This window comes from Aquarana catesbeiana, linkage group LG05, assembly GCF_042186555.1.
Source record: "Aquarana catesbeiana isolate 2022-GZ linkage group LG05, ASM4218655v1, whole genome shotgun sequence".
NCBI classification, from domain to species: Eukaryota; Metazoa; Chordata; class Amphibia; order Anura; family Ranidae; genus Aquarana; species Aquarana catesbeiana.
Genome location: NC_133328.1, coordinates 495753706 through 495773278, shown reverse-complemented (window position 1 = coordinate 495773278; position 19573 = coordinate 495753706). Strand labels below are relative to the sequence as shown.

The 19573-nt window shown below is 43.8% G+C and overlaps 1 protein-coding gene across 8 annotated transcripts in view; it reads left to right on the top strand.

The window, feature by feature from the left end:
- The window catches only part of CCDC178 (coiled-coil domain containing 178), a 476741-nt gene that overhangs the window by 107316 nt on the left and 349852 nt on the right, over window positions 1-19573 (top strand). For all 8 annotated transcript variants that reach the window (XM_073631538.1, XM_073631535.1, XM_073631531.1 and 5 more), the window contains exons 13-14: window positions 168-230; window positions 573-734. In XM_073631538.1, coding sequence (XP_073487639.1) covers window positions 168-230; window positions 573-734 — 225 coding nt within the window. The remainder of the gene's footprint in view (window positions 1-167; window positions 231-572; window positions 735-19573) is intronic.

Here is a 19573-nt window from a genome sequence, read left to right as displayed (position 1 = left end):
ATTTTCAGTAAATGGCCTGGAACAGATATGTAGACCAAGTTTACTTTGCATTTACTGTAATTTTATATTTTCTCATATCATACCAAAACATGTTTTTTTATGTCCCTTGAGTTTTGAAGTAAACATGTTACTTTCTTCTCATATTGTCTTTTTTTTTCCTTTTGAAGAACTTGGTTGATTCCTTGAGGAAGCAAATTATTGAGGAAGTCAGAATCACTCAGAATACGCAGGTAAACCATTATAGCTGGGTTTGGCAAACCGTGGAACACTAAACTATATTTATTAATGGCTGTGGCATCTAGTCATTTTAAATTTTCATTGGCTTATTCAATGATGCAATGAGGAATGTGAAAAGTTTCCCAAATCATAGCAGCCAATCCGCATTTATCTTTTCCTGATCTGACTGCTGTATACTCTGTAGATTTTGTACTTTGGATATCAGTACAGTTTTGCACTGTCTTTTTGAGTAAGCCTCGCACTTGTATCCCCTAGTATAAGGAATTTTACTCTACAAAACATTTAGCTGCTTATTTTAGCTTTTGGCTTTTCTTTCATTTGTATACTCTTATCAGGCAAGAATAAATGCGCTTATAGCTGACAGACAGCAGAAAGAGAATGAAAACAAGAAACTCAAAGATGAATTGAGCAAGATGGTGAGAGAGATTGAACGGCCAGTTGCTGAGTTAGAATCAGAAATCAGGAAGTTAACAGAATTTCATGCTAAGAAATCAGAGGTATGTTTCTCTGAGGGTAATGCCTTCATATTATACTATGTTTGTGTTTAAAATTTTTGTTTTAAGCGGCTTTTGCATTATGGTCACAAAAAACTGATCTCCAGGTAGATGTAAAATAAACAAGTAAGCACTGCTCTGCATTTATCACTACATTATCACTACATCATTAATTGTTTTTTGGTTTTTTTTTGCCATAAAGCTGGCCATAGATGGAATGAAATTTGGCTGGTTAAGCAGGGACCAAATATATTTCGATCCATTCATGGCTTTTCCTGCTTGACAAAATTTGATCTAACAGTCATAGTAGAAGCGCGGATTCAGTGGACCTGATGTACCCAATGTGGTTGAGCATGTGATCCACCTAGATGACACCTAGTGGCCAATCAAGACTATTGGAGATTACTACCAGCTGATACTAGACACCAGTTTTATCACCTTAGGAAAGGAGATGAAACACATTTTATTCAGTGAAAAGTAATTGGAAAAGTAATTGGATGTTCTACTTAAGCAGAAGACTCCTGCATATCCTTTGAACAACCAGATCGGGTGGCTTTGCCAATCGAACTATCTTAGGGCCCTTTTTGCACTGACTCTTTCTACCACATTGTTCACCCATCTGAGAACCCCCTCAGAGCAGCCAGGTTTGGAATGCCCAAGGCATAGAGAACAACCACTCTAAACCTGCGTAGCGACAGGTTTTCTCCACCCACTCACTAGGAAGGCCTCATGTCCGTCCCCACCCGCTGCGTGACCGCGGCCTCAACAGTTGGAAGTCTATTTTGACATTTTTCCTTTTATTGTGGAAGCACTGCATTCTTGTTTTTTAATTAATCTACTACACTATAAGGCCTCCAGCCTACCTCTCTTTTTTTTTTTTGGTGGAATATTTGAGCTTGACCAGAAACCCCTGGCCAGCTCCTCAGGATTCTTTGGTCCATGACGTACCCTCACACCCTCACACCACAGACCTTTATCAAACAGACGACTTTTGTATAATGGATGTTGGAAAGTTTTAATTTGATCAACGGCTGCAGCACTGATCAGTGTATTCTGTCAGCAGAGAAGTTTCTGGTGTCCGAAAACAATAGCACAGCAGGGAGGACTCCTCCATACACCCTACTTGTGTGCATGGAGAAGTCAGTTTTTTTTATCAGTCCTCTTTTGAAAAAACAACCCATCTATGGCCAACTTAGGTATCCAAATTTGACATGGTATCAGCCTCTTGCTGTCCTGCATGGCAGAGTTGATAATGGGAAAAGAGAAGCAGAACATGGAACCAATCTTTTTTTCTATAGTCATCATGGGATAACTAGGAATATGCTGAGAGAGCAGTGTGACAGAGAGAGCTCATTAGTCTGCTGCTTCTCTCTTTTCACAGGCTGGGGGAGGGGCAAGACCTGTAATTGTTACTTAACTGGAACAGAGAATACCGCCCTATCAGACAGGGCTGTTTTATATGACAGAGCTGTGTATATTTCTGAACTGGTGGACAAAATTACATATCTGTTACCAGTTAACACAACTCCTTTACTGTATGTATTTATTTGCTTGTCTGGAGTTTAGCATTACAAAATAGAAAAACTCTGTTTTTAAATAACACTCCAAGGTAATCATTTATTTAACCCCTTAACCCCGGCGCTCGCAGGCCCTTTAAGACCCCTTTCACACTGGGGCATTTTTCAGGCGCTTTTGGGATAAAACATAGCGCCTGAAAAACACCTCCCCCGCAGTCCCAGTGTGAAAGCCCGAGTGCTTTCAAACTGGGGCGCTGCGCTGACAGGACGTTAAAAAAAGTCCTGCAAGGAGCATCTTTGGGGCGGTGTATACACCGCTCCTCCACCTATCCTGCCCATTGAAATGAATGGGCACTGCTGCCGAAGCGCCTGCGGTTCACACTGATGCGGTGCAAATTGGGTGCGAATTTAAAGTGGTACATTGGGGTTTTTTTTTTCTTTTGCATCACAATGCGAGGGGCTAAAGTCTGGTAGTTAATAAGAGGGTAAACAAAGCTTTAATTTTTCACTAAAAAGGGTGAAAGATACGAACATGTATGATTATTTCTGGGTATCAATTCAATAATAGGATAAGGGAGCCACATATTACATATTTATTTTCTTTGTGGTGTATTTTTCTCCTTGATTTATGCAGTTTCCCCTGTTTGTACAATGTAATTTTGTAAAAAATAATATATACTGGTAGAGCTACATAATCACATTGTGCATACATACAGTGCATATGTATTCTGCATCATAGTAATTTGAATAATTTTATGTTACAACATTTTTCAGGTAGGAAAGAACAGTTTTAGTAGAATATCCCACAAGGTTTATATTTTAATTGATGAATGAATTACATAGTATAGAAGGACTCATTTGTGTAGATGACAGGAGAAACTGCTTTTAGGTTGACATCCAAGGCCTGAAGTAAGTATGGAGTTAACAAATGGGTAGTGAATTTGCTGAAGTGGCAAAATGGACAAAAGTGTGGAAATTGCAGTTCAGTGAAAAAAGGTTCAAAACTATGCACTTGAATAAGAAAACTCAAAAGACAAGCTATAGGATTAATGACACTGTGTCAACTGCCTGTCACATTATGTCAGATTAAGCTACTGCATATAAGACGTGGCTTGCATTAGTGCATAAGACAAGTAATGTGTTCTGTGTACATACAATTTCAGACTCAGTGGCAGAGATGAGTAAAGTTTTGAAAATTAACCCTGCTGGCAATCCTCCCAATCCACAGATAACAATGCTTTCCACTGCTTTACATATTATCAGTATGCCTTGGTTTACTTTCAATAGGTTTTATTGTTGGTTTTACAGGGTTACATTCAACTTGAAAGAAATAACCAATAAATGTAAGATTACAATAAGTAGGAAAATCAACGTGTGCCTGAAACTGAGACAAAATAATTGTCAACTGGTAATAATTTTACAGTTTTTTTTTTTCCCCAACCTTATATTAGAATGTAAATATTGTAAATGTACATACAGTATGTATATAGAATTGTGCACTTTGCAGTGGTGGCTAGTGCTCGCCCACCCGCTAGCCAGCCCGCCAGCCCCAAACTTACCCCATCCAGGCGGCTTCCCCAGCCTCTCCTCTTGGCCAATCTGGTCGCTTCTCCTCCTGGCCAATCTGGTCTTAAGAACCACTTTCTGATTGGCCAGGAGGAGAAGCAGGAAGACAATAGCGAATGTTAATTCGCTAATGTCACAAGTGAGTGGGCTCAGGCACAGTGGTCTCTGCCCAACCCTTTTGAAGCCAATAAGAGCCTCAGGTTCTAATCATGCTTCTGTCTAAAAAAAAACAAAAAAAAACAAAAAAAAAAAAACCTCATAGAAATCCATGCACCGGGTGCCCCAAAAGGATTTTGTACAGAGCAGCTTTGATCCTCTTCTTTTTGGGTCCCCCGCTGGCTGTCCTGGCCTCTCCCCCCTGCCGAGTGACCCCAATAGTAAGCCTCTTGCTATGGGAACACTAGGGCAGGCTCACTCCCGAGTGGCTCGGCCCTGCCCCGCTATATCCTCATTGCACTGGCTGTGATTGACAGCAGCGGGATCCAAAAGCTCACGCTGCTGTGTGGGCCAATGTGGAGAGAGGGACCTGTTAGAGTTGCTGCTCTCTTGCACATGGCTGGATCGGGATGGGGCTTAGGTAAGTATACTGAGGGGCTGGGGGGAGCTGTACCCAGAAGATTTTTTACCTTAATGCATAGAATACATCAAGGTTTAAAAGCTTTGAGCCTTTATTCCCCACTAAAGTATTTGTTAAAATGCTTTCCCCAGCACTTTCAGTTTAGAGCTGTGAATGCTGCTGGCTCCTGCTTTCTCAGTGCAGCTTCCCTAAATTTTCTGAAAATATTTAGCTGTGGACAGTCGCCATTCAGTCTATTAGCTTGGAGAAGGAGGAGTGGGGGCTGAGCAGGAGAGTGCCTTGCCGCCCTAGGCTACGGGGCAGTTTTTCCAGAAAAATGACAGCTTAGTGCTTTGGTACTGTTAAGGCCGAGCATTGCAACAGTACAGAGAAATCTTGGCATTAATATATAAGCATCACCTGTTCTTCCCTCTTCAGATAAGGGAAACTTTCTAGCAACAAAATAAAAACAAGAGAGCACAGAGGCCTAGTGCATCACCCGATTTAAAGTTGATTATAATAAGAAAATGTCAAATGGGTACTCACAAATTTACCACAGATAAATGGTGTTGTACACAACCATCCCAAGTCATAGAGAAGATAGGATGAAGAAACATGTCACCATGACTAAGACATCAAGCAGACGAATATGCTGACCCTTTTTAAGGGACAAGCCCTCTTCCTCAGAGTATCTGAGAATCCTAACACCTAATTCTAGCCATTTCCATACACCTCCAAATTAACTTATTTTTATTTTTTAAAGGTAATTCAACATGAAACCTGCCTAGATTAAATATGTTGATTGTCGTTGAGCTCATCTATCTCAGCTATTGAAAATAACAGATGCCTGTCTGTTATGTTAATCCAAAGACTGTCTTACTTTCTAGTCACTGACCCAGGATAAGAATCCATGTCTGAAATTTGTCCAACCCCCCCCCCCTTTACTTCAAGGTCTGTAAACCAGAAAGAAGGTCAGCAGTGTCAGCTTCTGTATTTCTCCCATGACAGATTGTACATACTGTAACCTACACCTAATCAAACTTGACCTAACCAATCAAGTTAAGCATATCTAAATTCAAAACATTTTTGCTTTAAATAGAGAAGAGAATGGTGCTTGCCCAGTGGCCCAGGTATTCTGAACTGATATCTTTTTGCTTCTTACCAAGCTTGTGGGCCGAGTGATCCCTTGTAGGTCAAAGTTCACTCTTCTATGTGTCAAACCATCCGGCCTTTTCAAAGCCCAGTTTAAACTCATGGTCCTTGTTTTTACTGCTGCAGATCAGATGATTACCAAAGCTTTGAAATCTCCTCCTCTTGCTGTAGCTAAAACAAGGTTCAGAATTACACAGATTATGTTACATGAAAAAATAGAGGCTAAGATATCAGATAAGATGGAGAAATACACAGCTATCTGGTACCCCTGGTTTATGCGTCTCCCCAATTTGTAACAGTTGTTTTTTTTTTTTTTTTTTTTTACAAGACCTAACCACAGCCCTAACCATCCATCCCTCAGCATGTATACCCTACCCTCTCTGTATATACTGTATGCCCCCCTTTTAATACTAAGATTCTTTTCTCCTTCCCCATCTCTCTCACATCATGTCCCGAACCTATATTTTTTCACCTACGATTTGTTTTGTTAACAAAAGGTGTTTTTTTTTTTTCTAGTCTTAAAGTCACCGACTGGTCAGTAGATCAAGCAAAATATAATTACTGTGCTATCAAAAACCAGAAGTGACGTCATGATGTCACTCCAGTCCTCACAGGGCATAGAGATGAGCGGAGGCCATCTTTCCTTCACTTATCTCTGTGCCCAGCCACCATCAGCACCAGATCGTTTTTAGGCTTCCCAATCCACCAGGTAAGCCCAAGAACCACCGAAATGCGGCGGGGGGGGGGGGGATGGTGACCCCTCCCACCTCTTCTAAAAGTGACCCAGCAGAGAATTCGCCACTCAGGCCACTTTTTTTTTTAGAAAGATCAGAGCCTGAGGGAAGAAATGCTATAATGATGGTATGAATATATCTTTTTTGTAGAATTAGCATAAGCAGAGAGTGATCTACTAACCACTGTGACATGTCAGGAATCTGTTTACTCGGCGTAACATCATCTTTCATATTACACAAAACAATTAGGGTATACAGTATATTATTATTATTTTTTTTTTAATTTTAATTCATTAAAGTGTATTTTTTATAAAAAAAAATTGCGTTCGAAAAACTGCTGCGCAAAAACCGTGTGTCAAAAATTGCAATGGCCACCATTTCATTCTCTAAGGTCTCTGCTAAAAAAACATAATGTTTGGGGGTTTTAAGTAATTTTCTAGCAAAAAATATTGATTTTACTTGTAAACAAGTGTCAGAAAAAGGCCTGGTTAGAGACATCCGGGTATGGGAAACTGATCATAAGAAATCTCAAACCCCACAGATAGAGGAGAAACTCTTGCGGTTACGTGAGGAGTTAAACTCATTACTTATAGATAAAGCAAAGGCTAAATTAACTTGATGCAGGCGAACATTCTATGAGTTTGGAAACAAACCAAGTAGGATGTTAGCCAATGCTCTGAGAGAGACGAGGGCACGGAATTATAGTTCCCATAGCAAAATGCAAGGTGATGTGTTAGTTGATTCCTCACAAAGGATAGCACAGGCCTTTAGGGATTATTACGCAAATCTATATCAATTGGAGGGGCAACATCCCCCTGTGCCAACAGACATCAGATTGGAGGAGGCAAGGCGATATTTTCAAGTTTCAGGAATGCTGAAGTTATCGGAAGATATTGTCAGAGAATTGGATGCCCCATTAACGGTGGATGAGTTTCTGGCGGCTCTCAAATCATTGAAGTTGGGTAAGGCCCCCAGACCGGATGGCTATACTCTGTCTTATTATACGATCTTTTCAGATAAATTAGCACAGAGATTTGTAGCCGCCTTTAACTCGCTATGGGAGGGGCAGCTAATACCAACAGAAACATTGTTAGCTCATATAGCAGTTATACCCAAAGAAGGAAAAGATCCATTCCTGTGCCCCAGTTATCGTCCAATATCTCTGCTCAATGTGGATCTAAAAATCTTCACAAAGATCTTAGCTACTAGATTGCTGAGTTATATCCCCATGTTGATAGATCCTGACCAAGTGGGTTTCACTCCAGACAGAGGGCAGAGAAAATACGCAACGGGTTTTGAGTGTTATACATCTCTCTCAAACTCATCATATACCCCTAGTGCTGATAAAGCATTTGATAGGGTTGATTGGAGATTTTTGAAAGCCATGATACAACATATAGGACTGGGGGCGGGGATGCAGAGCTGGTTTTCAAACCTATATTCAATACCGTCGGCTCGAGTTAAGATTAATGACATAATGTCAGATCCCTCCCCCATAGGAAATGGGACACGTCAGGGCTGCTCACTGTCGCCCATTATTTTCATCCTTTGGCTAGAACCTTTTTTAAGAACCATCCGTGCAAATGCGGATATTAGAGGTATTTCAACAAAAGGAGGAGAACATAAAATTGCCACCTATGTGGATGATCTGATATTTTTTGTTACCTCTCCACTAATATCCCTTCCATCCTTGCTGCAGGAGCTGCGCACATGAGGTGCACTGTCCAACTTCAAGGTGAATTATGAAAAGTCAGAAGCAATGGGGGTGGAACTGGGTATAGCCCTCCAGCACCAGATTGCCTCCCAATTTGCATTTAAATAGACAGATTCCCATATTTGTTATCTAGGGACAAAGATACCGAAGATGATACACAGGGTATTTTTTTTTGTTGAAAATTCTGTTTATTAAAATTTATACATATAAACATACAAAAAACCTTGGAATGATCCGGCACAACACCGGCCATTCTTGGACCCACAAGGTCAACTTGAATCTAACATTGGAACAACCTAACACAGGTTACTACTTGTACCAAATCCCCCCCCCCCCCCCTCCCCCCAACATCCCATACCACAGTTCACCACGATCAAAAAAAAAATTGCTTCACTTTAGTTTACCACTGGAGGACCATCTGAAATAAGACCATGTACATCTATATGTATGTGTTCTTTATGCTCCCCACAGCACTGCACCGTAATTGAATATTGGCTAATTTATGATCCAAAGGACCCAACTACCCGTAATTACCACCCCTCCTCATGTACTTGATTATATCAAAATCCCATGACTATTGCTTTACCTCATCAAAGACCTAGAGCAGAACTAACCAGCCGTTACCTCCGATCCCAACCAGGCCTGCCAAACCTTATCAAACTTTTTCCCACACCCTCTAGAGTGGTACATTGCCTTATAATAGGGCATCATGGAATTCACCAGCCCCTTCCAAAATGGAACACCAGGGGGAGCGGAATTCTTCCATTTTAATAATATGGCTTTTCTTTCATAGAAGAATAAAATGTTCCGTAAAGTTCTAAGAGCTCTGGATGGAACCACCTCCTCCACTAAGCCCAACAAGCATACCCTAATGGATAATGGAATACGTATGTTTAAAATTTCTTCTATACATTTTATTACTCCTTCCCAAAAAGTCATGATGTGTGGGCAATCCCAGAAAATATGTTTGGCATCTGCCGGTGAAAAGTCACACCTCCAACAAGCCGAAGAGACTGATGGGTATATTACTGCCAATCTGGCCGGTGTAAAATAAATTCTATGTAAAAATTTAAAATGAATGAGTCTGTCTCTCGCAAAGACTAAATGTTTAAAGGGGTGCACCCATACATCATCCCAGTCCTCCCCATCCATATCAGGGACTTCACTCTCCCAACGCTCTCTGCATTTAGCCATTGCTGCCGGACTATTCTTAAACAGTTCTTTATATGTGACTGACAAAGTTTTAGGGAGGTCTTCTACCATAAGCATGTCTTCCAAAGCCGATGGAATGGACTCAACCGCCCTATCTCTAAATTGGGCCTGAAACGTGTGTTGAAGCTGTATGAACCTGAAGAAATATGAGTTAGGGAGGTCATGCTTAGTCTTCAGCTGGTCAAAAGTCAGAAGTATGCCATCTTGGGTGATGTCCTTTAGTAATTTAATTCCCTTGACCACCCACACCATGGGGTCCTGAAAGGAGTAGAAGTGAGACAACTTGGGATTCCCCCACAAGGGAGTCTGAGGTGAGAAACCCAAGTAGCTCAGACACGCCAACACCACTGCCTCCCCCCAAGCCTTAATAGTGGCCTTCATGGCCAAAGTCAAAGGAAACTCCGATCCAACACCCCTATGAATGGCCAAATGGAGGGTCTCATATGACCCCAAATGAGCCGCCTCCACCACAGTTGCTGAATCTCCGTCGTCAGATGTCAACCATTTATGGACAAATACCAACTGACCAGTTAGGTAATATTTCTTCCAGTCAGGCAGGGCCAAACCCCGCCGCCCCCAAGGCTCCTGCAGCACATTAAGTCCTATGCGTGGCTGTTTGGGGGCCCATATGAATGAACTGGTAATGCCCTCTAGTTTTTAAAAAAGGAGGCCGTACCAGAGCGTGTCTCAAGAAATAAAGTATAACTGGAAGAATTTTCATTTTGAGTAAACTTATCCTCCCTATCAGTGACAGAGGAAGCCTTTGCCAGGCCTGCACCCTCTGCTTAAAAAAAGGACAATAAAGGCAGTAGATTAAGAGTCACATAGTCAGCACTGTCTGCTGTAATTTTAACTCCTAAATATGTGATGGAAGAAACCCACTTCAGCGGCAGACTTTGGTCAGCCTCTTTACTGGCCCTAGTATCTAATAGCAAAATGGAGGATTTACTCCAATTTACCTTAAGACCTGAAAAAACTGTGAAATCATTGAAAATTTTTAGAACCGCCTGCAACGATGATCTAGGATCCTCCAAAAACAAGAGCATGTCATCTAGCAATGCTAGACATTCCTTAATGGAACCCACTCTAATAGCCCTAACTTCACTGGACATTCTAAGTGCTACTGCTAAGGGTTCCATCATAAGCGCAAATAGAAATGGGGATAGAGGGCACCCTTGCCTGGTGCCTCTGCCCACCGAGAAGAAGGGAGAGACATCCTGACCCAATCTAATTGCTACTCTAGGGTTGCAATATAACAACGTTATCCACCTCCTAAACGTGCTGCCGAACCCCATCACCTCCAGCAGCCGGAGCATATACGACCAATCAATTGAGTCGAACGCCTTTTCTATGTAGATCGAAACAAAAATTCTGGTTCCGTCCTCAGACCCCGGTAACTGAAGGTGGGTAAACAGCCTTCTTAAATTAGTGTCAGTGGATTTACCAGGCATGAAACCCGTCTGGTCAATATTGACCAGGGAGGGGATCACCCCGACCAGTCTGTTGGCCAATACCTTCGTCAGGATCTTCAGGTCTGTGTTTAAGAGGGAGATAGGCCTGTATGAAGAACAATCTAACGGATCTTTACCCGGTTTCAGTAATAGTACCATATAGGCATCCAGCATAGAGGCCAGAAGACTGTTAATTTCTAAACATTTGTCCAGAAGTATATTCAGTCTGGGGGCTAGTTCGTCTACATGGTTTTTATAAAAATCCGCAGGAAGGCTGTCCGGTCCGGGAGCCTTACAAGGTGGGAAGTCAAAAATAGCTGTAGTTATCTCTGTGGTGGTGATTTTACTATCTAGTTCCACCTGGTCAGTCTCAGATAAACTCGGGAGGGTCAGCTTATCCAGAAGAGCATTTAATTCTGCCTGATCATACCTCGGTATAGGAGCATATAACTCAGAAAAGTAGTCTCTAAATTCATCCAGTACACCTAAGGGGTCAGTGATCATATTGCCATCCCTCTAACTACTGGGATGTTTGTTATTTGATTATCAACTGCCACCAGTCTTGCCAACAACTTCCCATTTTTGTCGCCTTCTGCAAACACTAAGTTCGCCCTGTGACCCAACTCAGTATGAGCCAGATCCGAGAAATGCAGGGAGAGAAGACGCCTAGCCTCCATCAGAGACAAATAAGTAGACTCAGAAGGACTGCCAGCATGTCTCTCCGCACATTCCTTCTCATCTTCCTGTAGTCTGGCAACCTCAGCATTATGAGCCACCCTTTCAGCTTTTATCGCAGAAATACATTCTCCCCTTATCACTGCCTTAAATGCATCCCAAACCACCGGAGGAACCGCTGTATTCTCATTAGCTTTCCAGTAAGAGGCTATAGACTGCTGTAAGCGTGAAGATACCTGCTCATTTTGCAGCCATCCTGGGGACAGCCGCCAACCCCCAGCCCCCCTTCCAGCCGACAGACTGAGGTCAAGAGACAGAGGGCAATGATCAGATAAACCCCCTGCCAGGTAGGCTATGTCCTTTACAAATGGTAACAAGGCTTGGTTCCCAAACGCCATGTCTATCCTGGCCGACGAGCGGTGGGTCAGTGAGACATGAGAACAGGCTCTGCAAGATGGATTTCTAGCTCGCCACAGCTCTGTCAACCCAGTCACTGCGGCCCAGGATATAAGATCACCAGAACCCACTCTCCCTGGATTGGAGAAGTCCAACGCATCCAAAATGGCGTTGAAATCACCCATCAATATAAGGTGAGCAAAGGGAGCCAATCTGGTAAATAAATCATATAAAATTTGGACATTTATAGGAGGAGGCAGCTATACATTCACTAATAACATTTTGTAATGATAAACATCCAATAGGACAGCCACATATCTACCCCCTGGATCCGAGAACACCTGATGTATAGTACATGGCAGAGCCTTGCTGATAAGAATTGATTCGCCTCAGTCTATTTTCGGCATCTTCGGACCGCGCCATCAGAGTCTTTACTGTGTGCTGCAAGTCAGCAACATTCCGCGAGGTATTAGCCATATTATCTTCTAAGTCGGAAATGCGGTTCTCTGCGGCAGTGACTCGGCCTCTAAACTTGTCCATGTCTTGTCGAATAAGGCCACACTCCATGGCCAATGTGTCTATTCTTCCCATGACCATAGTTTTACTCTCCTCATTGGCCGCCAGGATAGCTGCAGTGGAGTCTGTAGCTACCACCTGCCCCTCACCCGAGCACCACGGCTGGTCTCCAACGCCGTGTTCCATATCTCCGAGTAGCTGCAGTGCCGTCAACGTGGCCGCGGTTCTGTCCACACCTGAGGACCGACCTAACCCCGCACGTGTCCCTGCCGGACTCTGTATCTTAGGAGGCGGCTGTTTCTTTGTTGATCTTCTGGATGGCATCTAATGAACAGACAACAAAGCAAGCAGTGCAGGAGATTCATACAGAGAGCCGGGTTAGAATCAGAATGGTGCAGAGGATGCAGGGCCCCTGGATTTTGTAGCCTGGTCTCACAGGCAGCCTCTGTCAACTATTATGGCTTTTATTCTGATGTGATGATGTGTAGCCGGGGACAGCAGAATCCGCGATCTGGATTGCAGTCCGCGCCGACCACGGCGCTCCTCCGCGGGCTGGCGGCACAGGAAAGTCCGGTGCTTGGCAGGCTTCACTAGGCCGCACTAGGCCGCAACAGGCCGCGGCCTCCACAAGCGGATCACGGTGGCCCCACAGACTCCCGGACCCCGCCGGACACACAGGAGGGTTTACTGGATGATGGTGGAGGTCCCTTACCTCGCTCCCAGGCCAGCTGCAGCACTGTACAGGAAGATGGAGGGCTGATTGATGGCGGCGGCGGGCCTGTAAGAATCCCCGTCTATCCGGCCAGATCTCTGCCAATATACCCCCAGGCAACAGCGGAGGATGCAGAGGGACAGGTAAGTGCTCAAAAGAAGTTGTTAGAACGGCTATTGAGTGCGGATGGCTTCGGATACACGTCCTTCTCCACTCACATCCGGACACGCTCCCCCCCGTTACACAGGGTATTTGAACTTAACTTTGCCCCAATGGTGTGTCAGTTCAAATTAGATTTTCAGCGGCTGAATAGGGAAGTTTTTACATGGTTTGGCAGGATTAATATTATAAAAATGAATGTTATGTCAAGACTATTGTATTTACTTCAGACAATACCCATTAAAATTCCCATAGACTTTTTGAGAGATCTCAGATCAGAGTTTTTGAGCTTTATCTGGGCTGGAAAACCAGCGAGATTGCGTAGAACTATCCTATTGCTTCCAAAGGAGAGAGGGGGGGACTAGGAGTCCCGGACCCAGTTAAATATCATGAGGCCTCGCATTTGGCACGGGTAGTGGACTGGTGTGTTTCCCCAAAGAAACCATGGATCCATATGGAACAAGCAACAATTGCTCTACTTTTGGAGGGGCTAGTATGGCTTCCAGACACGGATATTCCGCAGTCTGTGAAGAGGCACCCAATGGTGGGTACTGCTCTACAAATTGTTAAAAAGATTTTTAAAACCACCACCATCTCACCAGATCCGACTCCCATGAGTCTTGGGCACACCGACCTTCCAGCCAGGACTGACAGATCCCTGTTTTAAGGCCTTATCACGACGGAGCTTCAGTAGGCTTTTACACTTCTCAATGTATAGTCGTGTGATGACTGGTAGAGAGATTGAATGTAAGTTTTCAGCAGACTTAGACTTTCTGCTCCGAACACAGTAGAGTACGTATATTCGATCCCAGCCAAGAATTTCTACTATAATACGAGAGCCCTCCATGTTCAAACAATTATGTTTAAAGGGGGAAGCGCTGAGACATTCATTGTCATATCTCTACGCCTCGCTAATTATTACTGGAGGCCCCACAGGAATTGTGTTTCTTACAATGTTGGGAAAGAGACCTGGGGGTTTCTTTTTCACAGGCTCAAAAGGATAGGATTTTATTATTTGCTCACAAGGCCTCCCTGGCGAGTAGGTACCAAGAAGGAGGTTATAAAATTCTTACGAGATGTATAGACCCCCGGCAGCATTACATCGGATGTTTCCTCAGGTATCGGATGTATACTGGAGATGCCAGGAGCCAGAGGGCACCATGATACATACTCTCTGGGAATGCCCGACGTTGAGGGAATTCTAGATAATGGTGGAGGAAACTGTGGAAACGATTACAGGGGTGTCTTTTGGAGAGAATGTGGCAGCCTTTCTTTTACATTTGTCAAATGAAAAATACAAAAATTCATTGTTACAACATCTGCTTACTGCAGCAAAGGCGTGTATTCCAGCTCTGTGGAAAAGTAGTACCTCTCCAACTAGATCACACTGGATGGCAAGGATAACAGAAAGCCAACAAATGGAGGATCTGACTATGACATTGAAAGAGCAAGAAGAGAAATATTGGAAGATCTTGACTCCCTATTTACAATATAGTGAACAGACCCTCCCAATTGATTAACGATAGAGGATCCGTGGATAGAGACTGACAAAGTTATAGATTGGATAGTAGAGTGCGGTTGACCTGGGCTCACTCGGGGGGATGGGGTGGACATGGGGTGAGAGAGAAAATGACTCCCTTGTTGTTGTTTTTTATTTTATTTTATTTTTTTTCTCTTTCTTTCTTTCTTTCTTTCACTTTTTTCTTCTTTTTCATTTTTTTTCTTTTTGTGTATCTATCTGCCTGTAGAGTTGGAACCAAAAATCTTTCTTGGAAAGGAAAAAGAGAAACGGTGTTTATTTTGTTTATAGATTTTTTTTTTTTTTTGAAAAAAAGAACATGTTTATTGACGACATGTGGATATTGTACAGATACATTACAAAGCATCTTACCGAAAAGTAGACAAAAAAAGGTGGGGATACATGCATTACATATAAATGTGTGTGTTGTCATGGAAAATACAGCGATACAGATAGCCATATATAACATCAGCAGCATTTGTTATAGGTTCCACCAGATGAGTTGGCCACCCCAACTACTACAATTCGTGTGTCTATCATGTATAGTTAGTTAATCCGTGCAAGTGCTAGTTTTCTCCAACCATTTATCCCATATTTTGTGATACTTATTCGGACAGCCCCTGTGTTTGTACATTACTTTTTTATATGGTAGTACCGAGTTTACTTCCCTAATCCAGGCTTGATTCGTGGGAGGTTCTGTTCTTAACCAGTGTTTGGCTATTCATTTTCTGGCGCTGAAGAGTGATTCACTGAGGAGTGTAATCAGGGGTCTATCTTTGTCAGCATCTGGTAGTAGCCCAAGAAGGCATGGCTTGGGGTCGAGTTGCACTGGTGATCCCATGTGGTCATGGAGGAACTTTATAATTTGTGCCCAGAAGCTTTGTATCACTGGGCATGACCAGAGTAGGTGAAAGAATGTGCATGGGCTACCAGAGCATCTTGGACAGTTTAGGTTCTGATGTGGAGAGAATTTTGCTATTCTGGAGGGTGTGAGGTATGATTTGTGTACTATATACAGCTGGGTTAAGCGCTTGGAAATTTTAGGTGATGTGGTTTTAACATTTGCCAGTATGTCTTCCCAGTCAGAGTGGTCTATGGGTCCCAGATCGTCCTCCCATCTAATTCTAGCCGTGTCTATGATCCTTGCCACCGGTTTGGCACGTAGTGTATTGTAAAGGGTGGATATAAGTTTTTCTGGGTTTGATCCTGTAATAATATCTACCAGTGGCAGTATTTGTGGGTTGGGGAGTCCGCAGCCGAATTGGGTTTGGAGTGCATGCTTTAATTGCATGTAGCTAAATTGCATTTGTGGGGGGAGATCGAACTCCTCGCGGAGTGTCTGGAAGCTTCTGATTCCGAATATGGTGGTGACCTGGAATAAGAATACTATTCCCTTGGCTGCCCATCTAGTGGCTCCTGGAAGAGAGGCTAGTTCTGTCAACTGAGGGCTGTGCCATAAGGGTGTGTGTGAGTGAAAGGAGTCGGCTTCAATCAACTGGATCGCCTTTTCCCACACATACCTGTGCTGTGAAAGTAGTAAGTCTCGGTCCTTGTGCTTGTCTTGTTTGCTGCTTTTTCGGAATATAACCTGTAATGGGGAGTGCGTGTCGCTATTTGGTTTTTTACATACTAGAGTTTGGTATCTGATCTCATCTGTTTTGTGGATATAGTATAGATGCGAAAGTTGTGCCGCAATGTAGTATGCGTATAGATCTGGTAGGGCCATTCCTCCCGAGGAGGTTGGGTTTTTGAGCGTATTCCAGGCTAGCTTATGTCTGTTGGGCCCCCATATAAAGGAGTTAATTATTTTGTCAAGTGATTTAAATATGTTAAGGGGTATACGTACAGGAGAATTCCAGAATATATAAAGGAATTTGGGAAGTAGTATCATCTTGAATAGATTAATTCTGCCCGATATTCCCAGGGGGAGTCTTGCCCAGGTTTGTGTGCGGGATTTTAAGTGTATGAAGAGTGGTTCAATGTTGTTACTGATGTAATCTAACGAGTCTTTGGTAATCTCTACTCCTAAGTATTTAATGCGGGCAACTCGTTGTAGGGGGAGTGAGGCTGCGATTTGTGATGGGGGTGACAGGTCTAAAGGGAGGATCTGTGATTTGGACCAGTTCATGCTAAGGCCCGAATGTTTCCCGAATTCTTCAATGGTCGTTAGGGCTATTTGGAGGGAGAGGCCCGTGTCCTCCAGGTAGAGAAGCATGTCGTCAGCATATAAACTTAACGTCTCAGTCAGGGATCCTATACGTAGTCCGTGTATGTCTGGGTTCATTCTAAGGGAGATGGCAAGGGGCTCCACCGCCAGGGCATATAGCAGTGGGGACAATGGACACCCCTGGCGAGTTCCCCGTTTCAATGGAAATGGGTCAGACATCCATCCGTTTACCACCACTCTGGCCATTGGGGAGTAATACAGTAATTGTACCCATTTTAGGAAGTTTGGGCCGAATCCAAAGCCTCGTAGGCATTCCCAAAGGTAGCTCCATTCAACCGAATCGAACGCCTTTGCGGCGTCTAGGGATACTATTGCTCTATCTCCCATGTGTTCGTGGACCGCCTGAATGTTCATGTGAAGGCGTCTTAGATTCATGGCTGTATTTTTCCCAGGCATGAATCCTGTCTGGTCAGAGTGGATGAGGGAGAGGATACTGTTGTTGAGGCGCATGGCTAATATTTTGGCCAATATTTTAATGTCAGCTTGGAGAAGTGAGATTGGGCGATAGGAATCAGGTAATCGGGGGTCTTTGCCTGATTTAGGGATTACTATGATTACTGCTTGGCGGAGGGTTTTGGGGAGGGTCTCGGTTTCGAATATATGTTTATATAGTTTCAACAATTCAGGGGTCAGAATTTATGAGTAAGCTGCGTAGAAATCTAGGGGGATGCCGTCCCCGCCCGGCGCCTTAGCTGGCGCAAGAGATGCTATGGCGAGGGCAACTTCATCTGCCGTGAGGGGAGCTTCTAAATTTTGCACTTGGGATTCTGAAAGCTGTGGGAAGGGGATGCTTTGTAGGAAGGCTCTAGTTTCTTGTGGGGTGACCTCAATCTTGGAGGAGTATAAATCAGTGTAGTATTTCTGGAATACGTTTGCGACCGCCTGGGGGTCTGAGAAGGTTTCATTATTGTGTGGGTTGACAAGAGTTACTGTTATTGGAGGGTTGGATTCTTGGCGGGCTAGGTATGCTAATAATTTCCCTGCTCGCTCCCCTTGCTCAAACAGACGTTGTTTCACAAAGAAAAGTTTCTGTTTGGCTTTCTCATAATGAAGTTGGTCTAATAGACGGGTGTGAAGTTTGATTGCAGCTGCTTTGTCAGGGGAGGGGTCCTGCTGGAACTCCCTTGCCAGTAAGTCTGCTTTAGCGGAGGCTTGGTGGAGAATTAGGTTAGAAGAGGTTTTAATTCTGCGTATACGGGAGGAAAGAATAGTGCGGACATGAATTTTGAATGCCTCCCAGACCTGTCCCACCGGGGCCGTGTTACTGTTGGTCTTAAAATAGAACTGCCATTCCTTGTAGGTGTCCTCCTGGTCTTTCAGCATTGACAACCAGAAAGGGTGAAGACGCCACGAGGGGGGCCCCGACCTCGAATTGAGATGCAGGGTCGCCCAACACGGGGCATGATCAGATAGAGTTCTGGTGTGGTAGCCCGAGTCCGACAGGCGGGGAAGCAGTGTGTTGGATATCATAATGAGGTCGATTCGGGACATAGTGGAGTGGGTTGCCGAGAAGCATGAGTATACGCGAGTAGTAGGGTGATTGTAACGCCATGTGTCGGTTAGTGAGAATTCTTGTAGCAACCGTTCGAACCGGGTCGTGTCTGGGGGGGGGTGTGTCTGGATTTGTCTGTGATCTGTCTTTTTGAGGGTTCAATACCATATTGAAATCATCCAACCAGATGGCGGGTATGTTGGGATACTGCGCCATGTATAGTAGGCCTTCAGTGACCAGGTTAGAGTTGTACGGTGGGGGTATATAGAAAGCCATTATCAGGTATTGCAAGTCATTTATGGTACAGTGCAGGAAAATATATCTACCTTGGGGGTCTGTGCTTATAGTGATATGTGAAAAGGGAGTCGTTTTGGCTATAAGGATTGAGACCCCTCTCGAGTGCGGAGAGTGAGTAGCGTGGAATGCCCATCCTATCCATGGACGCTTTAATGCAAGCTGAAGCTGGCCAGTGACGTGCGTTTCGACTAAGACTGTTATATCTGCTCGGTAGGCTTTTAGGCAGGTAAAAACAGCAGTGCGTTTAATTTTGTCGCGGACCCCTCGGATGTTCCAAGTAAGAAATTTTAGGGTGGACATAATGGTTTAGAGTTTAATTTTGTTTGGGGGGGTAGATATGGGGCTTGTAATGTCACTCTCCACACTAGAGGTGTCTCGTGTCTCCCCACGCTTTCCAGTAGGCAACATAAATATACACATATATCCCTATATCTCAAGTTACAGCACATATCCTTTATCACGTCAATAACTATAACAATTCCCTTACCCTCCCTCCCTGCCCTCAGTCGCCCAAACTTGACTGGGGCTTGTTTCCCAAAACTTGTGCAGTGTGCATGAGAAAGTACTTCTAGCATAATGCTTATACTGGAGGGGAAACCCCCTCCCCTTTCAGGTGCACAATAACCTGATCAATCCTGGTGGTAGCCTATAGGGCAGCACCAGGGTTGATGTGGCGGTCTCCCACCGGAGGCGAACAAATTCTGGATAAAAATATCCAGCGATGGAGTACATGTGGTAGTATTTAATTAACAAAACTAGTAAACTAATGGAACCTGAGTTCACGCGTCACTGTGGCAATTAAGAAGGAGAGGTTAGCTAAGTCCGATTCGAGCAGCTTGGACCTGGTGCGGTCGTGGGAGAACATGCCTTCCTCGGTGTCCTCGCATAACACAGTTCAAGTCCGGCCCGGGTTAGGAATAATAAAAGGGAAAAGGGATGTTAGTGGT